The 20,376-nt window shown below is 47.7% G+C and overlaps 1 protein-coding gene across 16 annotated transcripts in view; it reads right to left on the bottom strand.

Moving 5' to 3' along the window:
• The window catches only part of DNM1 (dynamin 1), a 110,676-nt gene extending 93,859 nt beyond the window's left edge, over positions 1-16,817 (bottom strand). For 12 of the 16 annotated variants that reach the window (XR_015695477.1, XR_015695482.1, XR_015695481.1 and 9 more), the window contains exons 1-3: positions 16,371-16,816; positions 3,562-3,635; positions 2,319-2,468 (exon numbers count right to left, since the gene is read on the bottom strand). Coding sequence is in view for 9 of the 16 variants with exons in the window: in XM_087704598.1 (XP_087560724.1) it covers positions 2,319-2,468; positions 3,562-3,635; positions 16,371-16,531 (385 nt within the window). In the remaining 7 variants the exon portion in view is untranslated. Of the gene's footprint in view, positions 1-2,318; positions 2,469-3,561; positions 3,636-16,370 lie in introns of all 16 variants that reach the window. The other 4 variants (XM_087704592.1, XM_087704599.1, XM_087704591.1 and 1 more) reach the window with 2 other exon arrangements.
• Positions 16,818-20,376: the final 3,559 nt, after the last annotated feature.

The raw sequence follows: 20,376 nt of genomic DNA, 5'->3' as shown, positions 1-20,376 counted from the left end.
CTGACACATGAATACACAGAAAGCAGAGGAGAGGAGAACAGTGGAAATCTATGGGCCGGTCCTTGGGACGGAAAAGCCACCGCTGCAAGTGAAGTCCCACCAGTGGTGGGTTTCAAAAATTTTTCGAACCTACTCTGTGGGTGTGGCCTCCTTTGTGGGAATGGCTTGCCGGCCATGTGACCTGGTGGGAGTGGCTTGCTGGCCATGTGTTTTCTTTCTTTCTTTCTTTCTTTCTTTCTTTCTTTCTTCTTTCTTTCTCTCTCTCTCTCTCTCTCTCTCTCTCTCTTTCCTTCCTTTTGTCTCTCTGTCCCTTTTTCCTTTTTCTTTCATCTCTCTCTCTTTTCTTCCTTTTTTCTTTTTTTCTTTCTTTCTTTCTTTCTTTCTTCCTCTCTTTCTCTTTCTGTGTGTGTGTGTGTATGTGTGTCAGTGGTAGATTTCAAAAAATTTTGGAACCTCTTCTGTAGGTGTGGCCTCCTTTGTGGGAGTGGCTTGCCGGCCATGTGACCTGGTGGGAGTGGCTTGCTGGCCATGTGTTTTCTTTCTTTCTTTCTTTCTTTCTTTCTTTCTTTCTTTCTTTCTCTCTCTCTCTCTCTCTCTCTCTCTTTCCTTCCTTTTGTCTCTCTGTCCCTTTTTCCTTTTTTTCTTTCATCTCTCTCTCTTTTTCTTCCTTTTTTCTTTTTTCTTTCTTTCTTTCTTCCTCTCTTTCTCTTTCTGTGTGTGTGTGTGTGTGTGTGTGTGTGTATCTGTCTGTCTGTCTGTCTGTCTGTCAGTGGTAGGTTTCAAAAATTTTTGGAACCTCTTCTGTAGGTGTGGCCTCCTTTGTGGGAGTGGCTTGCCGGCCATGTGACCTGGTGGGAGTGGCTTGCTGGCCATGTGTTTTCTTTCTTTCTTTCTTTCTTTCTTTCTTTCTTTCTTTCTTTCTTTCTTTCTCTCTCTCTCTCTCTCTCTCTCTCTTTCCTTCCTTTTGTCTCTCTGTCCCTTTTTCCTTTTTTCTTTCATCTCTCTCTCTTTTTCTTTCTTTTTTTCTTTTTTATTTCTTTCTTCCTTCCTTCCTTTCTCTTTCTGTGTGTGTGTTTGTGTGTGTGTGTGTGTGTGTCAGTGGTGGGTTTCAAGAACCTCTTCTGTAGGTGTGGCCTGCTTTCCGGGTCCACTGGTGGAATCTCTTCGGTAGATTTGACGAACCGGTTCTACCGAACTGGTGCGAACTGGTAGGAACCTAGCTCTGGGGATTAAAGGCAGGAGGCGGAGATGAATAGATGTGGCAGACAATGTCCGGCCTTGAGAGAGAAACTTTTGGGTGGGGCTGCCAGCGCTCCTAATAAAGGAATCTTCGCGTTTACTTCAGAGAGTTTGTCGTGTTTGGAGAGCTGGGTCAGAACAAAGAGATACAACACCCAGAAGGGATCATGGATGGGCAGCTGTGTGAAGCTGGAAAGGAACCTCAAGTAGAATAACTTGCTCTCAAGGTGGGACGGGGAATTAAGAATTAAAAAATGTCAACACCTTGCCAGCCATATCATGATAAGCTTCAATGGAAGGTTCCTTTGCCCGTAAGTTTTGTTCCCACCTTAAATACCTATTCCCAAAATCCAGGAGCTTCTCGTTCTGAACTAGGCTTCCCCCAAAAGCAGGAGGCGGAGTCCCGGTCCCGACAAAACCCCTTTTATTAAACGAATGTGAATTCCTCTCATTCACACTCAGCCAAGGCCTGGCAAAGAGTCTCTCAAAGGCGTATTTATGACCACAGACCTTATCTAGCTTGGAAAGCTGTCATGTAAATATTTTCCCAATGAGGAGCTGTGCAAGGAAAGCCTGGGCACAGAGTCCCTGAGATTAACGGACAGATCTTCACACTCCTGAAATGAATCTAACGACCGAACGAACAAATTATTTCCTGCAAAAGCCCACTCCCCTTTCGCTCCTCTTCTATGTCCTATTGGGAGGGGCCATTCACCGTCCACCTGTAGATTTACTCCCAAGTCGACCCTGATTTCTCCGCTGTTCTTTTCTTCTGGCAGCTCTGCACATGCGCACACTGGGAACAGGCTCCAGCTGTTCCTCTGCCTCACTGCTGTCTAGCTCCGAAGGCAGCTGAGAACTGCCAGATGGCCTCGGCCCCCTCTCTGCCTCCAACGCCAAGTCCTCCTCCGAGCCTTCCCCAGCTGCCAGGACTGGCCCGTGTTCCTCCTCAACCTCCTCACTGTCCGACTCTGCTGCCAGCTCTGCTCGCCGCTGCCGGGCCACAACACTTCTCACCCCCCCCCCCAAATGGGATTGTGGAGTTCTACTCCTCATTCTCGATACGTTCCACGGCTTACCGTTTGGAGAATAAACTCGTAAGTTGATCGGGACAGAGGAGATGCCCTTGTTGGAGCCGGTGACTCTGTCGGTCTCGGCTTCAATCTCCATACGTATCTCCTCAAAATCCGTGAACTTCTTCCCTTTGCAGTGGAGGAATTCGCCATATTCTAGAGCAGGAAGGAGATGGTTAGAAGACGATTGGGAGTTGGGCCAAGGAGAAGACAACAGAAGAAAGGGACAACTCCTTGGGTGCAAAGAAGAGGTCACAGCTTATGGATGGGGAGATCTCAAATCAAGATCTCTTGATGTTCTCTTGGCCACCATGTATTTCGGTTGGTTTTCAACTTGGGAAAGAGGCCACTGTCTTCTGCTCTGTGGAATTATCTTCATGATATTCAGGGACATGATAGAAGCCTTCCAATATCTCAGGGGCTGCCACAAAGAAGAGAGGGGTCAACCTCTTCTTCAAAGCACCTGAAGGCAGGACAAGAAGCAATGGGTGGAAACTAATCAAGGAGAGAAGCAATTTAGAACTAAGAAGAAACTTCCTGAGAGTTAGAACAATTAACCAGTGCAACAGCTTCCCTCCAGAAACAGTAAATGCTCCAACACTGGAAGATTTTAAGAAGAGATTGGACAACCATTTGTCTGGAATGGTATAGGGTTTCCTGCCTAAGCAGGGGGTTGGACTAGAAGACCTCCAAGGTCCCTTTCAACTCTGTTATTGTATTCTAGTCTAGTGAAGGGCTAGGGGTAACATGATAGCAGAGTTCCAATATCTCAGGCATTGCCCCTAAGAAGACGGGGTCAAGCTATTCTCCAAAGCACCTGAGGGCAGGACAAGAAGCAATGGGTGGAAACTAATGTAGGAGAGAAGCAACTTAGAACTAAGGAGGAATTTCCTGATTGTGAGTACAATTAATCAGTGGAACAGAAGTTGCCTCCAGAAGTTGTGAATGCCCCAACACTGGAAGTTTTGAAGAAGATGTTGGATAACCATTTCTCTGAAATAAGGTTCCCTGCCTGAGCAGAGGGGTGGACTAGAAGACCTCCAAAGTCCCTTCCGACTCTGTTATTCTATTCTGTTATTCATTCCCCCTCCCCTCTTCCCTCCTCCTTGTGGGCAAAGCAGATAGGTTTGGAGTAACACTGGAGGAAGGTTACACATCAGATCGTGATGGAAGGTCTTCTCTCTCAACCCTTGGCTTGAAGGTTTGTGTGTCAGGACGAAGAGAGAGCATTAAAAACTAATTCACCTACCAGTCGTGGCATTAACCAGCTGCAAAACCAAGGGGCGTCGGGTGACAATTCCCGATCCACGGGGCAGAAAATCCCTAAAATTTAAACAGAAGAAGAAAAAAACATGCTCAGGGAATCTTTCCTTCCTTTCTCCTTCCTTTCTTTGTTATTCGACTGCAGCAAAACTCATCCTGGTGGCTCAACTCAGCCTGCCTGCAAAACTAACTGACGCTGCAGTTGGGTAGGTGGGGGGGGGGGGGGCTCTTCTCCATCTTAGCACTTCCACCAAGCTGTTGCTGCTCCCTCCTCCCATCGCCCAGGGAGGGATCGCCAGTTTCCATGGCAACCAGACGGGAGGATGTTTATGCTAGCTACCACCACTGCAGTGGCCAGGGAATGAAGGGTGGATGGATGGGTGGGTGGGTGGGTGGATGGATAGACAGAGGGAGGGAGGGAGAGATGGAGGGAGGGAGAGAAGGAAGGAAATAAGAGAGAAGGATGGATGGATTTGTGTGTGGGTGGAAGGAAGGAAGGAATGAAGGAGAGAAGGAAGGAAAACAATTGAAATTCAGTAAAATTGTTCCCCATAGAACCAATCGGCCTTAAAAGAAGATTCATTTTAGGAAGGAAGGAAGGGATGAAAGAAGAGATGGATGGATGGAAGGAAGGGAGGGAGGCAATGAGAGAAGAGAAAGATGGATGCATGCATGGGTGTGTGGGTGGGTGGGTGGATGGGGGAAAGGAAGGAAGGAATGAAGGAAGAAGGGAGGAAATAAATTAGGGAAGGATGGATGGATGGAAGGAGATGAAAGAAGAGATGGATGGATGGGTGAATAGAAGGAAAGAAGGAGATGAGAGAAGGCTGAATGGATGGGTGTGTGGGTGGGGGAAAGGAAGGAAGGAAGGAAGGAAGGAAACAGATTGAAATTCAGTCTGTTCATCATAGAACCAATCTGCCTTAAAAGAAGGTTCGTTTTAGGAAAGAAGGAAAGAAAGAAAGAAGGGAAGAAGGAGTCACATGGCCTTCAATGCCCAGAATTCCCAGCCAGCCATTGCAACGAGACACACAAGACACCGTGTGTAACAGCACCGTAGAAGAGGGAAGGGTTCAACCCCACGCAGGCCCGCCCAATCTCAGTTTATTTCAGAAGGAATAAGGTGTACCCCTGGTGCAGAGTGACATTCTGCCATCGGCCTCTGCCAACACGCGCCCAGGCGCAGAACGCAGCTGACCGTGACTCACCAGAGCTCTGGATCGTCACGACCGAGAGCATTTGGCGCATGACGCTGGGACCGGCAGGGGGAGGAGGAGGAGGAGGAGAAAAATATCTCCCTGCGCGGAGGCCTCGGGAAAACGCCACATCTCAAGGCTGCTGGATGCAGAGCTCGAGCCTCCCGCGTTTCCCGGGGTAACAAGCGGATGATCTTAATTGCTTGTGAAAAGGACGCTCGCTCTGGCGCATGGCAGCCGCCGCGGTGCCCTTCGCAGGAGGGCAGGGAAGGTTCCATCAAGAGCACCTGCTGCTGTTTATGATCACTTCTTGACCTCATTCTGGGTCTTCCTGCTTGATGGCCTTCACTGAGCTAGAGAGCTTTGCACAAAGGCCCGGCTTCTCCCCGGGCATTATTGGAAAGCAAGCAGAAGGGTATTTGCAGCCCCCCACCCACCCTCCAGGAAAGAAACAGGCGCTTCTTCTCTTCCCGCAAAGAGGAACACACACAAAAACCCACAGTGAAATTCCCACAATCCTTACAGGAACGGTTGAAGGAGGCATGTCCTTCATTCTATCGACGTTCCCGTTCGTTTGTTTTCTCCCTGGCTTCTCGTAGGGGAGGGGAAGACATCCAAATCTCCCCTCCCTCAAAAATAAGAAAAATATATATCTGGAAATGTGAAGGATATCAGGATATTGGCAGGTGGGGAAAAAAATTCAGGCCAGGAAAGCACTGAGTATCCCGTTTTCCCGAAAATAAGACCTCCCCCTAATAAAGAAGTTATTCGATTGTGCAGAAATGAACAGGTTGACATTGAGCATAAAGGACAAAGAGGAATCCGTGTACTAGAGGACATGGGGGGGACGATTTTACGAGTGGTTTGAAAAAAGATACAAATAAAAAAAAGAAAGGAATAAAGCACAAAACAAATAACTCAGATGACACGTTATTAAATCCCGGGGAGGGGAAATAAGAAAGTGTGAAAATGTAAATATGCAGGCGGAAAAATGATACGAATTGACAAACGTTAAACAGCAATTATAAGCATGTATGTTTAAGAATGAATTTGAAAGGAAAAATTTAAAAAAAAAAACTTTTTTACGAAAAATAAGGCCTCCCTGGATAATAAGCCCAATTGGGCTTTGGAGCGCATGCGCTAAAATAAGCCCTCCCTTAAAAATAAGCCCTCCCTGAAAATATTGCAACACAGCAGCAGCCGTGAGATGACCTCACTCCCCACCTCCTGCACCTAAAAAATAATAAGACCTCCCCCAAAATAAGGCCAAGCGCTTATTTCGGAGGTCAAAATAAAATAAGACCCTGTCTTATTTTTGGGGAAACATGGTAATATCACCCCCTGCTTTTCTTTCCTTTTCTCTTCCAAGATCTGTGGAACTCCTCACCACAGGAGGTTCCTCGTTAGCCCTTATTTTAGACACCTGGCATTAAAGCATGCTGGATTTTAGCTAATAAGATCCTTTCATTCTCTCTCTCTCTCTCTGTCTCTCTCTCTCTGTCTCTCTGTCTCTTTCTCTCTGTCTGTCTCTCTCTCTCTCTGTCTATCGCTCTCTTTCTCTGTGTGTGTGTGTCTGTCTGTCTGTCTGTCTCTCTGTCTCTGTCTGTCTGTCTCTCTCTGTCTGTCTCTGTCTCTGTCTGTCTCTCTCTCTCTCTGTGTGTCTCTCTCTGTCTCTGTCTCTGTCTGTCTGTCTCTCTCTGTGTGTGTCTCTCTCTCTGTCTCTGTCTGTCTGTCTCTCTCTCTGTCTCTGTCTCTCTCTCGCTTTCTCTCTCTCTCTCATTATACACTGATATTTCTTGAATGATGCATTTCATTATAATCTATCTTTTTTTTCTATCCCCTCACTGCTTTCAGCACCATTTTGGAGTGGAAAGCTGGAGGGATATGAATGCAATAATAAGCTAAGGCATGTTTATTCTGCAAAATTGAGGATTTTTTGGTGAATCAGTTTTGAGAGTCAACATATTAGGATTCACAAACCAGCTCTTAAGGCTTAGCATAACCAGCGGTGGGCTTCATTTATTTTTACCACCGGTTCACCCTGCGCTTCCACCTTCCACGCATGCGCTCGGCCTCAAAAATGTGGGTAAATAGAACGGCATAGAACCGGGATCTCCACTACCAGTTCGCCCATGTTTCCCCAAAACTAAGACAGGGTCTTATTTTCTTTTGACTGCCGAAATAAGCGCTTGGCCTTATTTTTGGGGAATTCTTTGTCAGGCCTGCAGCCATCTTGTCTTTTAGATCCATTTGGCCTGCCACACTTTCTATTATCCTACTAGGCATTTTCTATGGTGGGAAGATGGCAGGGGGGATTGTATGGAGTTAGATGATAGATAGCCATAACAATATTCTTTCTAGAAAGCCAAGGTCATCCTTTGTCTCTGCACCTCTGCACCTGACCAGAATTGGATGGGGTGGAAGCTGCCAGCATGGCAGTGGGAGATTGGACCATGGGATGGACTTGTGGGTGTGGGGGCAAGATTGTGAACTTTCAACTGGGTGGGGAAAACAGGGAAGCTTTCAGATTCGGGTTTTCCCAGATGTGCCAACATGGCTCTCTTCATAAATTGGAACTTTTGAGGAATGCTTTGCCTTGGACTCTGATTTAATTTTGGATGATATTTGGAACCTTGACATTAACCCAAATCTGAATTCTTCATGTCAGGTGCAGAGGTGCAGAGACAAAGGATGACCTTGGCTTTCTAGAAAGTATTTTGTTATGGCTACATATCATCGAATTCCATCTTATTATTTTTGAGGTGCAGGAGGCAGCAATTGTGGTCACCTCATGGCTGCTGCTGTGTTGCAATATTTTTGGGTAGGGCTTATTTTAGTGCATGCGCTCAAAAGCCCGATTGGGCTTATTATCCAGGGAGGTCTTATTTTTGGAGAAACAGCCAGAGATTTTATAACAGTGGCATTCAAGCTCTCTGACTTTAAATCTAGCCAGGGTTTCCTGTAGCTGCAGATTTACACTTGTTGTTGTCTCGAATCTCATTGCAGAGACTCCGTTTCCCACAAGGCCTTGCAGCACGAGAGCTGAAAGGCATATAAACAACGAGAATCTATGCTTCCCCATTCATATTTGCATCTCATTAGATGTTCGCAGCTATAAAACCAGCAGGGGAAACTCTCCCCTTTTCTTTTCCCCTCCCGTTTCAATTTAAAATTTAATCTCACAAATGGCAGGCAGGGGACGATATTACACACACACACAAACACACACACACAACATTTTTTGCTATGGGGAATTTTGCAGAATTCAGATATGAGGTGTTCTGTCCTAGGCTTCCCCAGCAGCACGAAGCCGAGTCCTCGTCCTGATAAACCCCTTTTATTTAACGTATAGTGAATTCCTCTCCAGCAAAGTCTTTCCTCTCCCGCAGTCTTTCAAGATAGTTCCCAATTACCGACCTTGATCAAGCTTGGAGAGTGGCCAGGCCGATATCTTTCAGACGCCACAAGACTTGGCAAGAATGCAGGAATGAACTGATTGCCTCCTGCAAACTCCACTCCCCTTTCGCTGCTCCTCTTTTATTCCCAATAGGAGGGGCCATTCACCATCCACCTGTGGCCTTATTCCCAGGTCGACCCTTGTTCCTTAGCTGTTCTCTTTGTCTGGGAGCTCTGCGCATGCGCACACTGGGAACAGGCTCCAGCTGTTGTTCTGCCCCACTGATCTCCAACTCCAATGGCAGCTGATAACTGTCGGACGGCCCCGGCCCCATCTCTGCCTCCGATGCAGAGCCCTCCTCAGAGCCTTCCCTAGACTCCAGGACTGGCCCAACCTCCTCACTGTCCGAATCGGGCCACAGCATGAGGTTTGCAAGCATTCACACGGACACGCATAGCCGTGAGGTTGAGCTAAATCTTGTTTCGTTCATTGCATGGACTCCAAAGGATATATTTCATTTAAAGGAAGGAAGCAAAAGTTTTCCGGAACCCTACAGGGGAGATTTGATTCCTAGAGTTCGAGGGGGTCGCATTTTCTCCCAAAAAAGATTGTTTTCCAAATGGGTCAGGGGTCCGATGGCATCATCTCCCCAGACTCAATTTTGGACTTGCCAATAAGTTGGCCCTCTCGTCCTCACCCCCCAACTGGGTTGTTTTAAAATATTAACCAGTCCTCAAAGACTTCCATTTATCCTTCTGAAAGCATAATCATCCAGAAAACTGATGTCAACCTGAGTTCAGTGAACAAACAAAGGCAAATTAAATTCCTAACGGACGTTTCTCCAAATGTTTTTAAATAAGACTCACTCCCGTCACTATTGGTCTCTTCAATGCTTCTCCCTGACATAGAGGGTAGGCCTCGACTTACGACTTAAAATGAAGCCCAACATTTAATGTCGCTAAGCGAGGCGTTTGTTAAGTCAATTTTGCCCCCATTTGACAACCTTCCTCGACCCCGTTATTAAGTGAATCGCTGTGGGTGTCAAATTAGCCATGCTAATTTGTGAATTCGGCTTCCCGGTTTTCTTTGCTAGTCGGAAGGTCGCCAAAGGGCATGACGTGACACAGGGGGACACGGACTGCGACCGTCATAAACAGGAGTCACTTGCCAAGCATCTGAATTCTGATCACGGACTGTTGGGGATGATGCAACGGTTGTTAAGTGTGAAAAATGGCTTTTTTCAGAGCCATTGAAACTTTAAACTAAACGGATTGCTGTAAGTTGAAGACTAGGTAAACATAAAGGTTCCCCTCGCACATGCGTGCTAATCGTTCCCGACTCTAGGGGGCGCTGCTCATCTCTGTTTCAAAGCCGAAGAGCCAGCGCTGTCCAAAGATGTCTCCGTGGTCATGTGGCCGGCATGACTCAACGCCGAAGGTGCATAGAACGCTGTTCCCTTCCCACCAAAGGTGGTTCCTATTTTTCTACTTGCATTTTTTATGTGCTTTCAAACTGCTAGGTTGGCAGAAGCTGGGACAAGTCACGGGAGCTCACTCCGTTACGCAATGCTAGGGATTCGAACTGCTGAACTGCCGACCTTTCTGATCGACAAGCACAGAGTCTTAGCCCCTGAGCCACCGCGTCCTTTTTAAGTTGAAGACTATCTGTATATTATATCTCCTGATTTGCCCCTTCCCCCACCCCTCAGAAAAAGTCTGCTGGCTTCAAAGGGTAAATCAAATCCAGAATGCCCAGCAGGGAAACTGAGGCACCCATCGAGGCAAATGTAGAACCAAGATGAGTCACGCACAGCCCTTCCCTCGACACCTCGAGGCATCCCTTCAGGCAGTGGACACTGTAACCCTTGTGAGAAAGCAGGAGTGTGACATGGGGCTGTCTTCCCAAAGGAACCCAGGGCAATTTACAGGAGAAGGAGAAAAACAGACTGAAATCCGATAAAGTTATCCCAAGAGAATGGATCAGCCTAAAAAGAGAAGGTTTAAATTGGGTGGATAAGTAGGTAGGAAAGAAGGAAGGAAGGTCCTTTTCCAATGTCTCTTTCCATCCTCCCTCCCTCCCTCCCTCCCTCCTTCCTTCCTTCCTTCCTTCCTTCCTTCTACTCTCCCTCCCTCCTTCCCTCCTTCCTTCCTTCTCAGAATATTTTCCATATCTTCCTTCCTTCATCTCTCTTTTTGCTCTCCTTCCTCCCTCTCTCCTTCCCTGTATGTATGTATATTTGTTGTATGTATGTTTATTACACTTGTATGCCGCCCTATTCCCGAGGGACTCAGGGCGGCTAACAAACAAGGGGGGGGGGGAATACAACAACAAACAAAGACAAAAACCAATACAAAAAACAGTTTAAAAACAACGCAACAGTCGCAACAATTCAAGTGGGGCTGGGAACTCATCAGCCCCAGGCCTGCCGGAACAGCCAGGTCTTGATAGCTTTGCGGAAAGCCTGAAGCGTGGTAAGGGTCCGAATCTCCACGGGGAGATCGTTCAAGAGGGCCGGAGCAGCCACAGAGAAGGCCCTCCCTCCCTTCCCCCTTCTCAGAATATTTTCCATATCTTCCTTCCTTCTCTCATCTCTTTTTCTTCTCCTTCCTCCCTCCCTCCTCCCCTCCCTCCCTCCTCCTCCTTAGAATATTTTCTATATCTTCCTTCCTTCATCTCTCTTTTTCCTCTCCTCCCCCTCTCTCTCCTCCCTCCCTTCCCCCTTCTCAGAATATTTTCCATATCTTCCTTCCTTCTCTCATCTCTTTTTCTTCTCCTTCCTCCCTCCCTCCTCCCTCCCTCCCTCCTCCTCCTTAGAATATTTTCTATATCTTCCTTCCTTCATCTCTCTTTTTCCTCTCCTCCCCCTCTCTCTCCTCCCTCCCTTCCCCCTTCTCAGAATATTTTCCATATCTTCCTTCCTTCTCTCATCTCTTTTCCTCTCCTTCCTTCCTCCCTCCTCCCCTCCCTCCCTCCTCCTCCTTAGAATATTTTCTATATCTTCCTTCCCTCATCTCTCTTTTTCCTCTCCTCCCTCCCTCTCTCCTTCTCAGAATATTTTCCATATCTTCCTTCCTTCTCTCATCTCTTTTTCCTCTCCTTCCTTCCTTTTCCTTCCTTCTTTTCTTCCTTCCTTCTTTCCTGATGAAATTTTTCACCAGGCCCAAGACCAGTCATGCAGGAGTAACCGACCTCCTCACACACTCACTCCATCCTCCTTTCTCTCTCCCTCTTTTCTGCTGATTACACAACAGCGTTTTGTTAGGGGGGGGGTTGAGAATCACGCTTTCCCTTAGACAATGAAGAAAATGCTCGAAGAGCAGCCAATTCATCATGGAGGAGATAGGAAGAAGAAAAACCGAATGGCTCCCCGATTCCCCCCACATCCCCGCACCCCAAAAAGCACCTCGGATTCCTTCTGTTTGGGTCCTCTGGCTCTGCACCTCCAATCTCTGCTTTTAAGACCATCTGCTCTTCAACCAGATTGGATCTGGAATTCTCTCCCAGGAAACCCCCTCCCCCTCCTTTAACATCATCTTATTTTAAGAAGGGAGGCAGGAAGAATCTGGCCATCAACACATTTTGGGAGGGGGTGTTTGTCCCAAAAAAAACCATGCCCATTTTGATAGGTTTATTTCTCTAGGGGGAAATCAAGGGGCTTCCCCAGAGCAAAAGGGGGCTCAGCACAGGGTCCACCCCTGCTGTCCCCCCTTGGAGCTGCATGGCCAGCCATCTGTTTGGCCTCACGCATAATCTGCCATTTGCAGAAGCTTCCCTGGAGGCAGATATGAAGGTCACATGAATTTTGATGGATGGATGGATAGATAGATAGATAGATGGATGGATGAATGGATAGAGAGACAGAATAGAGAGATATTAGATAGAGATAGGTAGGTAGGTAAGGTAGGGAGAGAGAGAGAAAGAGAGAGAGAGAGAGAGAGAGATTAGATAGAGATAGGTAGATGGCTGAATGGCTGGATAGATAGATAGATAGATAGATAGATAGATAGATAGATAGATAGATAAGATAGATGATAGATAGATAGATAGATAGATAGATAGATAGATAGATAGATAGATAGATAAGATAGATGATAGATAGATAGATAGATAGATAGATAGATAGATAGATAGATAGAGGATAGATAGATAGATAGATAGATAGATAGATAAGATAGATGATAGATAGATAGATAGATAGATAGACAGAGAGAGAGAGAGAGAGAGAGAGAGAGAGAGAGAGAGAGAGAGAGAGAGAGAAGAGAGAGATTAGATAGAGATAGGTAGATAGGTAAATAGATAGATGGCTGAATGAATGGCTGGATAGATAGATAAAGAGAGGTAGATAGATAGGTAGATAGATAGATAGATAGATAGATAGATAGATAGATAGATAGATAGATAGATAGAATAGAGAGAGGGGGAGAGAGAGAATTAGATAGATAGCTAGATGAATGGAGAGAGAGAGAGAATAGAGAGAGATTAGATAGAGATAGGTAGATAGGTAAATAGGTAGATAGATGGCTGAATGGCTGGATAGATAGATAGATAGATAGATAGATAGATAGATAGATAGATAGATAGATAGATGATAGATAGATAGATGATTAGATAGATAGATAGATAGATAGATAGATAGATAGATAGATAGAGCAATAGAGCGATAAGAGTGATAGATAGATAGATAGATAGATAGATAGATAGATAGATAGATGATTGATAGATAGATAGATAGATAGATAGATAGATAGAGCAATAGAGCGATAAGAGTGATAGATAGATAGATAGATAGATAGATAGATAGATAGATAGATAGATAGATAGATAGATAGATAGATAGAGCAATAGAGCGATAAGAGTGATAGATAGATAGATAGATAGATAGATAGATAGATAGATAGATAGATAGATAGATAGATAGATAGATAGATAGAGCAATAGAGCGATAAGAGTGATAGATAGATAGATAGATAGATAGATAGATAGATAGATAGATGATAGATAGATAGATAGATAGATAGATAGATAGATAGATAGAGCAATAGAGCGATAAGAGTGATAGATAGATAGATAGATAGATAGATAGATAGATAGATAGATAGATAGATGATAGATAGATAGATAGAAAGATAGATAGATAGATAGATAGATAGAGCAATAGAGCGATAAGAGTGATAGATAGATAGATAGATAGATAGATAGATAGATAGATAGATAGATAGATGATAGATAGATAGATAGATAGATAGATAGATAGATAGATAGATAGATAGATAGATAGATAGATAGATAGATAGATGGATGTAGATAGGTAGACATATTTAATGTCTTGCTGGCATTTTCTGACATGGTTGGTGGGGGGAGGGGAATGTCCCCAACTCGGAGGATGAGAAGCTCCATGTTTTCATTTGCCAGAGATTTTGGTCCCTGCCCCTTGCATCCCTCCCCCTCCCCCTGGGGAGCCCTGGCTGGTACCAGGCACTGGATTGCCCGGGTCCAGGGAAGACTTGTAAACAGAGGGCAGGGGGTGGAGAAAAACAGGAAAGGATCTGCCCTGCAATGGGTTTCTTGACGAGACCCCCAAGGATTTTAATGCAGGAGCAGATGCCTGCTTCATTTGCACCATCTGGGCTGGGAAACAGAGGGAGAGGGTGGCCAGGACAGGTGCCCACGTTGGGAAAACTGATTGAGGCCACTGGAAAAGAAGGAGGGAGCGCTGTCCTCCTGCTGTTGCCCCCCCCCCCCCCAAGCAATATTTAAGTGCATCCTTGAGATGGCATAACAGTGCTGAGGCTTCTGCTTTGGCGGAAGGCCCTTCTGGGCAAAATGCCTTTGCACCATCACCAGGTATGGCTCTCTGGTCAAAACATTTCTCTCCCTGCCCCCTGCCCCCATCCGAAAAAGCATCAGCATCAGCAACAGGAGGGAAGAAAGAAAGAAAGAGAGGAAGAAATAAAGAGAGAAAGGAGGGAGAGAAGGTGGAAGGAAGGAGGGAGAGAGGGAGGGAAGGAAGGAAAGAGGAAGGAAGGAGGGAGGGTGAAGTCAGGAAGGAAGGAAGGAAGGAGAGGGGGAGGGGAGGATGGAAGGAAAGGAGGGAGGGAGACAGGAAGGAAGGAAAGAAAGAAAGGAGAGGAAAAAGAGAAAAGGAAGATATGGAATATATTCTGAGAAGGAAGGAAGGAAAGAGGGAAGGAGGGGAGGGGGAGGCAGGGGGGAGGCAGGCAGGAAGGAGAGAAGGAGGCAGGGAGGGAGGGTGGAAGGAAGGAAAGGAAGGAAAGAAAGAGGAAGGAGGGAGGGAAGGAGGGAAGAGGACAACAGCCAGGAAGGAAGGAAGGAAGGAGAGTGGGAATGTGGAAGGAAAGAAGGAGAGGGAGGAGGGAGGGAGACAGGATGGAAGGAAGGACGGAAGAAGAGGAGAGGAAAGGAAAAAGAGAGAAGGAAGATATGGAATGTATTCTGAGAAGGAAGAAAGGGAGGAAGGAAGGAAGGAAGGAAAGAAGGAGGGTGGGGGAGGCAGGGGGGAGGCAGGCAAGAGAGAAGGAGGCAAGGAGGTAGGGTGGAAAGAAGGAAAGACGGAGGGATGGAGAGAGACAGGTAGGAAGGAAAGAAAGAGAGGGAGGGAGAGTGGAAGGAGAAGGAGGGAGGGAGGAAGGAAAGGGGAGGAAAAAGAGAAGGAAGATATGGAAAATAATCTGAGAAGGAAGAAAGGAAGGAGGGAGGATGAAAACAGAAAAAGAGCTACCCCCCCCCCAACCGCTGCAGCTAGATAACTAAAGCGTTTAGGATTAGAACGGTTAAATAATCTTTTGCGCCAACGCCGGGTAGGCGCAGCTTGATGCTTTCCAACAAATGGCTCCTTTCTCTGTGTGTGTGTGTGTGTGTGTGTGCGCGCGCGTCTCTCTCTCTCTCTCTCTCTCTCTCTCTCTCTCTCTGCGCGCGTGCCCGGCAAATCCCTCCGAAGGAGGGGAGGGGAGAAGAAGAGAGGGGTGGGCACGGCTACCCCCCCATCCCACCTCTTCCCCGCCTTGTCAATTGCTTGAAATATGCCCAGATCCGAGTGCCGGCTAAACCCTCTTGCGTTCTCTCCTGCAGCGCAAATCCAAGCTTAAGCTCCGGATTTCATTATCTGTGCAACACACACACACACACACACACACACACACAAACACACACACACACACACACACACACAAACACACACACAACACACACACAAAAACACACACACACACACAAACAGAACACGTATATATTAAATATACATTTTAGGTATGGAAATGGAAAGGAGTCTAGCAGTCGGATCAAGGGCAGAATGTCAGCTGTCAATCAAGCGATTTTTTCTCCCCCCCTCGGTTTTTTTTGTGGGGGGGGGGGAGGCGACAGTTTCCCCTCCTCCCACAAGCATCTGCAATGTGTCAATCGGAGGGCGGGTGGAAAAGATGGAATCCTTGCCGGGGATTGAGGGGGGGGGAGAGAAAGAATGGCCCCTCCCGATGCGTCTCTATGCATAGCATCCTAGGGTGGGGGTGGGGTTTTTTTCCCGGGGGGGGGGGAGGAAGGGAGAATCAGCCATTAAGCCTCCTGGCTCAAAAGACGCATTCCCCGAGGCTTTCTCTCTCTCTCTCTCTTTCTCCCTCCCTCCTTCTCTCTCTCCCTCTCTTCTCTCTTCTCTCCCTATTTCCCGTTCTCTCTCTTTCTCCCCCTTTCATCTCTCTTTCTCTCTCGCTCCTTCTCTTTCCTTCCTCTCTCCCTCCTCTATTTTCTTTCTTTCTCTCTCCCTCCTTCTCTCTCTCTTTCTCTTCCTCCCTCTCTTCCTCCTTCTCTCGTTCTTTCTCTTTCTCCCCCTCTCTTTCTTTCTTTCGTTCTCTCTCTCCCTCCTTCTCTTTCCTCTCTCCCCCTCCTCTCTTTTTCTTTCTCTCTCTCTCTCCCCCTCCCTTTCTCTATCTCTTTCTGTCTTTCTCCTCTCTCTCCCTCTCCCTCCTTCTCTCTCCTTCCACTGTCTCTCTCCTTCTCTCTTTTTCTCTCCCCCCCTCTTTCTCTCCTTTCTCCCCCCCCCAATAGAAAGCCATAAGGCGGGAGGAGGGGGTTTTCCTGCAAGCCGAGAGATCCACCCCATCCCACCCAGCCCCCGTCCCCTTGCAAATCCCCCTGTTGACCAGGCGCGCGACCCGCTCCCCCCCAAACCCCCTTCCCCAATGAATTTACCTCCCCACGAAATTCTCCAGCACGGAGCTCTTGCCGGCGCTCTGCCCCCCAACCACGGCGATCTGGGGCAGGTCCAGGTTGGCATTCTGCCCGATGGCGGAGAAGGCATCCTGCAGGCGGTTGACCAAGGGGATGAGATCCTCCATGCCCCGGTTGCCCATGATTGCGGCGGCGCTGGCGCTGCTGCTGCGGCGAGGTCGCTTCTGCGGGCGGCTGGTCTCAAGGAGACCCCGGGATGCTCATCGGAGGGGAATCTGCGCCCCTAGGAAGGGGGAGAAATCCGAGCCTCCCCGGCTCCCCTGCCTCTTAGAGCACCTTTCGCGGATCTCCGGCCAACCGTGCGGCCCTCCGGCCAGCCGCACTGCCCGCCTGGCTCCGGAGCTCTGCGGCAGCCGAAGACAAGCCGGCTGGCACCTCCGTCGCTACCTGGGTCCTCGTTCTCGCGGCCACCGCTAGCGGGCAGCAGGCAGGAGCCTGGTCCCGGAGAGCATCATGGGCGTTGTAGTTCTGGATCGAGCCCAGCCGGGGGGGCGGCCTTTTACCGAATCATCCTCCCCTGCCCTCCTCCCGCCGCCTTCCCCACCACAAGAGCCAAATTGCGGCGTTCAGACGTGGCGGGATTCGAACTGGCGTCTCCGCGGGGGTTGTGCTTTTGCGGAGGGACGGGCAGGATGGGCTTGAGGGTGGAGGGGGAGAGAGAGAAAGAGAGAGAGGAAGGAAAGAGGAGAGGGGGAGAAAGAGAACGAAAGAGAGAGAGAGAGAGGAAGAGAGAGGGAAGAGAGAGAGGGAGAGAAAGAGAGAGAGAGAGGAGAGAGAGAGAAATAAAAAGAGAGGGGGAGAGAGAGGAAGGAAAGAGGAGAGGGGTAGAAAGAGAATGAGAGAGAGAGAGAGAGAGAGAGAGAGAGAAGGAGAGAGAGAGAGAGAAAGAAAAAGAGAGAGGAGAGGGAGAGAGGAAGGAAACAGGAGGGGGAGAGACAGAGAGAGGAGAGAGAGAACAAGAGATAGGGAGGTGGGAGAGACAGAGAGAGGGAGAGAAGAGAGGAGAGAGGAGAGAGAGAGAGAGAGAAGGAGGGAGGGAGAGAGAGGGGGCTTGGTTTACGTTTTAATTCATATGGGGGTGATTGAACCCAGGTTCCTGATTGGTGAACACATCCCAGAGGGGGGGAAAACTAAGGGAGGGGAAGAGCAGAAAGGGGGCCTGTGAATGCAAAAGCTGGGAAGCCAGTTGGAGCCCCCCCCCCCAGGAAAAAGGAAGGCATTGGCCAATGTAAAACTTTCCTACCTCCTAGGGCTGTTGGGAAATTCAAACAAACTCTGATTCTTCAATCGACCCATGGAACAGAAGTTGCCTCCTGAAGTTGTGGGAGCTTCATCGCTGGAGGCTTTCAAGAGGAGACCGGATTGCCATCGGTCAGAAATGGTGTAGGGTCTCCTGCTTGGGCGGAGGGGGTTGGACTAGATGACCTACAAGGGCCCTTCCAACTCTATTATTCTATATTTATTCAATGGAGCAGAAATTGCCTTTGGAAGTTGTGGGAGCTTCATCCCTGGAGGCTTTCAAGAGGAGACGAATGCCATCTGTCAGGGACGGTGTAGGGTCTTCTGCTTCGATGAGGGGGTCGGACTAGATGACCTACAAGGACCCTTCCAACTCTGTTATTCTGTTCTGTTCTGTTCTTTTTTTTTTTTTTTAACAGAGGGATAAATATCAGTTCTGCTTACCGGTTCTCTTTTATTTGTGTCCCTGCCTTGAATAATGGTTTGCCTAAACTGGGATCCATGCAAGGGACTAGAAACTTGTCCAGACAAACAAAACAAACAAACAAACAGAAATGGGTTAACTTGCATCGGTGATCTTGGCTGAAAGGAAGCGACTTTCCCCCAGGTGGTGGAGGTCAGTTTTAGAAAATGGCATAAGGATTCCCCCTTTTGTGTTTCTGTTTTTCTTCCTTTTAATCTGCTTTTAATCCGCACGATGAGTTTTTGCATCCGTGTCTCCATGTCTCTCTGGCTGTGCCGAAGGGGAGCTAAGCATGGCTTTGGGATGGAGATGATCTTTTCTCGCAAGAGCCCCCCCCCCCCCCCGACTAATTTTGAGAATCCGGGTGGAAGCCATCTGCTAGGATCCTTCTGTCCTTTTGTGTGGGTATTAAAATAAGGCTAGTCCTGATGGAGGACACACCCACACACAGAAAGGGCTGGAAGCCCAAAATAGAGGGGGGGCTGGGGATCAGCGGAAGCCGCCCTCCCCCTTTGAGTTAAACCACAATTCAGTTTTAGGGCCTTTAAGCCATGAGAGAAACCAGGCCCCGGTGGATGTTTCTTAATCTGGCCAACTTGAACAGAATAACAAGAATTGGAAGGGACCTTGGAGGTCATCTAGCCTCCTGCAGGAGACCCTGTAAGGCCAGTGGAGTTCCAAAATAATCTTTTTCTTCTTCATCATCCCCTTCTCCTCCTGCTGCTTCTTCTGCTTCTCCTCCTCCTCCTCCTCCTCCACTTCTTCTTCCTTCTTCTTTCTGCGTCTCCTCTTCTTTTTCTTCTTCCTTCTTCCTCTTTTTCTCCTCCTCCTCCTCCTGCTTATTCTTCTCCTTTTCCTCTATTTACGCCTTCCTTCTCCTTTCTTCTGCTTCTCCTCCTCCTCCTCTTTTCTTCTTCCTTCTTCCCTTTCTCCTCTTCCTGCTTCTTTTGCGTCTCCTCCTCTTCTTCTTCCTTCTGCTTCTCCTTTTTCTTCTTTCTTCTTCCCCTTCTTCTTCTTCTTCCTGTTATCCTCCTGCTTCTCCTCCTCCTCTTCTTCCTTCTTCTTCCTCCTCCTTTCTTCTGCTTCTCCTGCTCCTCCTCTTTTCTTCTTCTTTCTTCTTCCCATCCTCCTCCTCCTTCTGCTTCTCCTCCTCCTCTTCTTCCTTCTTCTTCCTTCTGCTTCTCCTTTTTCTTCTTCCTTCTTCTTCCCCTTCTTCTGTTTCCTGTTCGCCTCCTCCTGCTCCTCTTTTCTTCTTCCTTCTTCCCATCCTCCTCCTCCTCCTCCTTCTGCTTCTCCTCCTCTTCTTCTTCCCATTCTTCTTCTCGACTCCTTCTTCCTTCTCCTCCTCCTGCTTCTTCTTCCCCTTTACCTTTTCTGCCATTATTGTCCCTTTTCTCCTCCTCCTTCTGGTCTTCCTTTTCTTTCTTCCTCTTCTCCCTTATCCTCCCCCCATGTATAAAATTTATCCAATATATAAGTGAGTCCTGCCATACCCAACACTTGCGTCAGACTTAAATCTGCCCTACTACTCCTGCCAGACCCAAAAGGATCCAACATTTTGCCACCCTCAGAATTTCCTGTTTTTCAGTAGCTTCTCCAAGCAAGGATGCAAGATCCGTTGACATGGCAACAATTGTGGGCTTTGAAAAATTTAACTTTTGTGGCAAACCTACTCGGGCTGGGCATCAGCTAGTGGCAGCTGGCAAAGTCCAGGTGGAGGTGTTGGGAGGGGGAGCTGGTCTGCGTGGGTGCTCAGCAGATCTTTACCTTCTGCCAAGGTTTTCCTTTAAAAAAGACCTTGTGGCGCTCATTTGTTCCCATAAATACCGGTTGTCTGTTGGCAGTGACCTTACCTCGGTTTTCAAGGTGGAAAGAATATCAGTTCCTCCTACGGAGGGGAATTTAGGCAGCTGCTTCGAAACAAACCCCGAAAGGAAACAATGTTATGGAAGAGGGCGAAAGATTAGGATTCGTTTAATAGAAATATAGGTTCTACCACAAAACCGCGGAGGACAAAATCGCGGTCGACGAAAGCGCGTATGTGACGTCATCACAGCGCGACGAAAAAGATCGAAAAAGATCGAAAAATGTAAAAATAAAGCTAAAGCCTTCCCCTAACCCCCCCAAACCTAACCCTAAACCTAACCCTTAACGTAACGAAAAACCTAACGCTAACCCTTAACCTAACGCTAAACGTAACGCTAACGCTCTAACTCTAACCCTAACCCTTAACCTAACCCTAACCCTAACCCTTAACCTAACCCT

Source organism: Thamnophis sirtalis, unplaced genomic scaffold (genome assembly GCF_051295495.1).
Source record: "Thamnophis sirtalis isolate CommonGarterSnake01/CBP01778 unplaced genomic scaffold, rThaSir2_p1.2 scaffold_2, whole genome shotgun sequence".
In the NCBI taxonomy this organism is placed as follows: Eukaryota; Metazoa; Chordata; class Lepidosauria; order Squamata; family Natricidae; genus Thamnophis; species Thamnophis sirtalis.
This window is presented reverse-complemented; position numbering and strand designations above follow the sequence as displayed.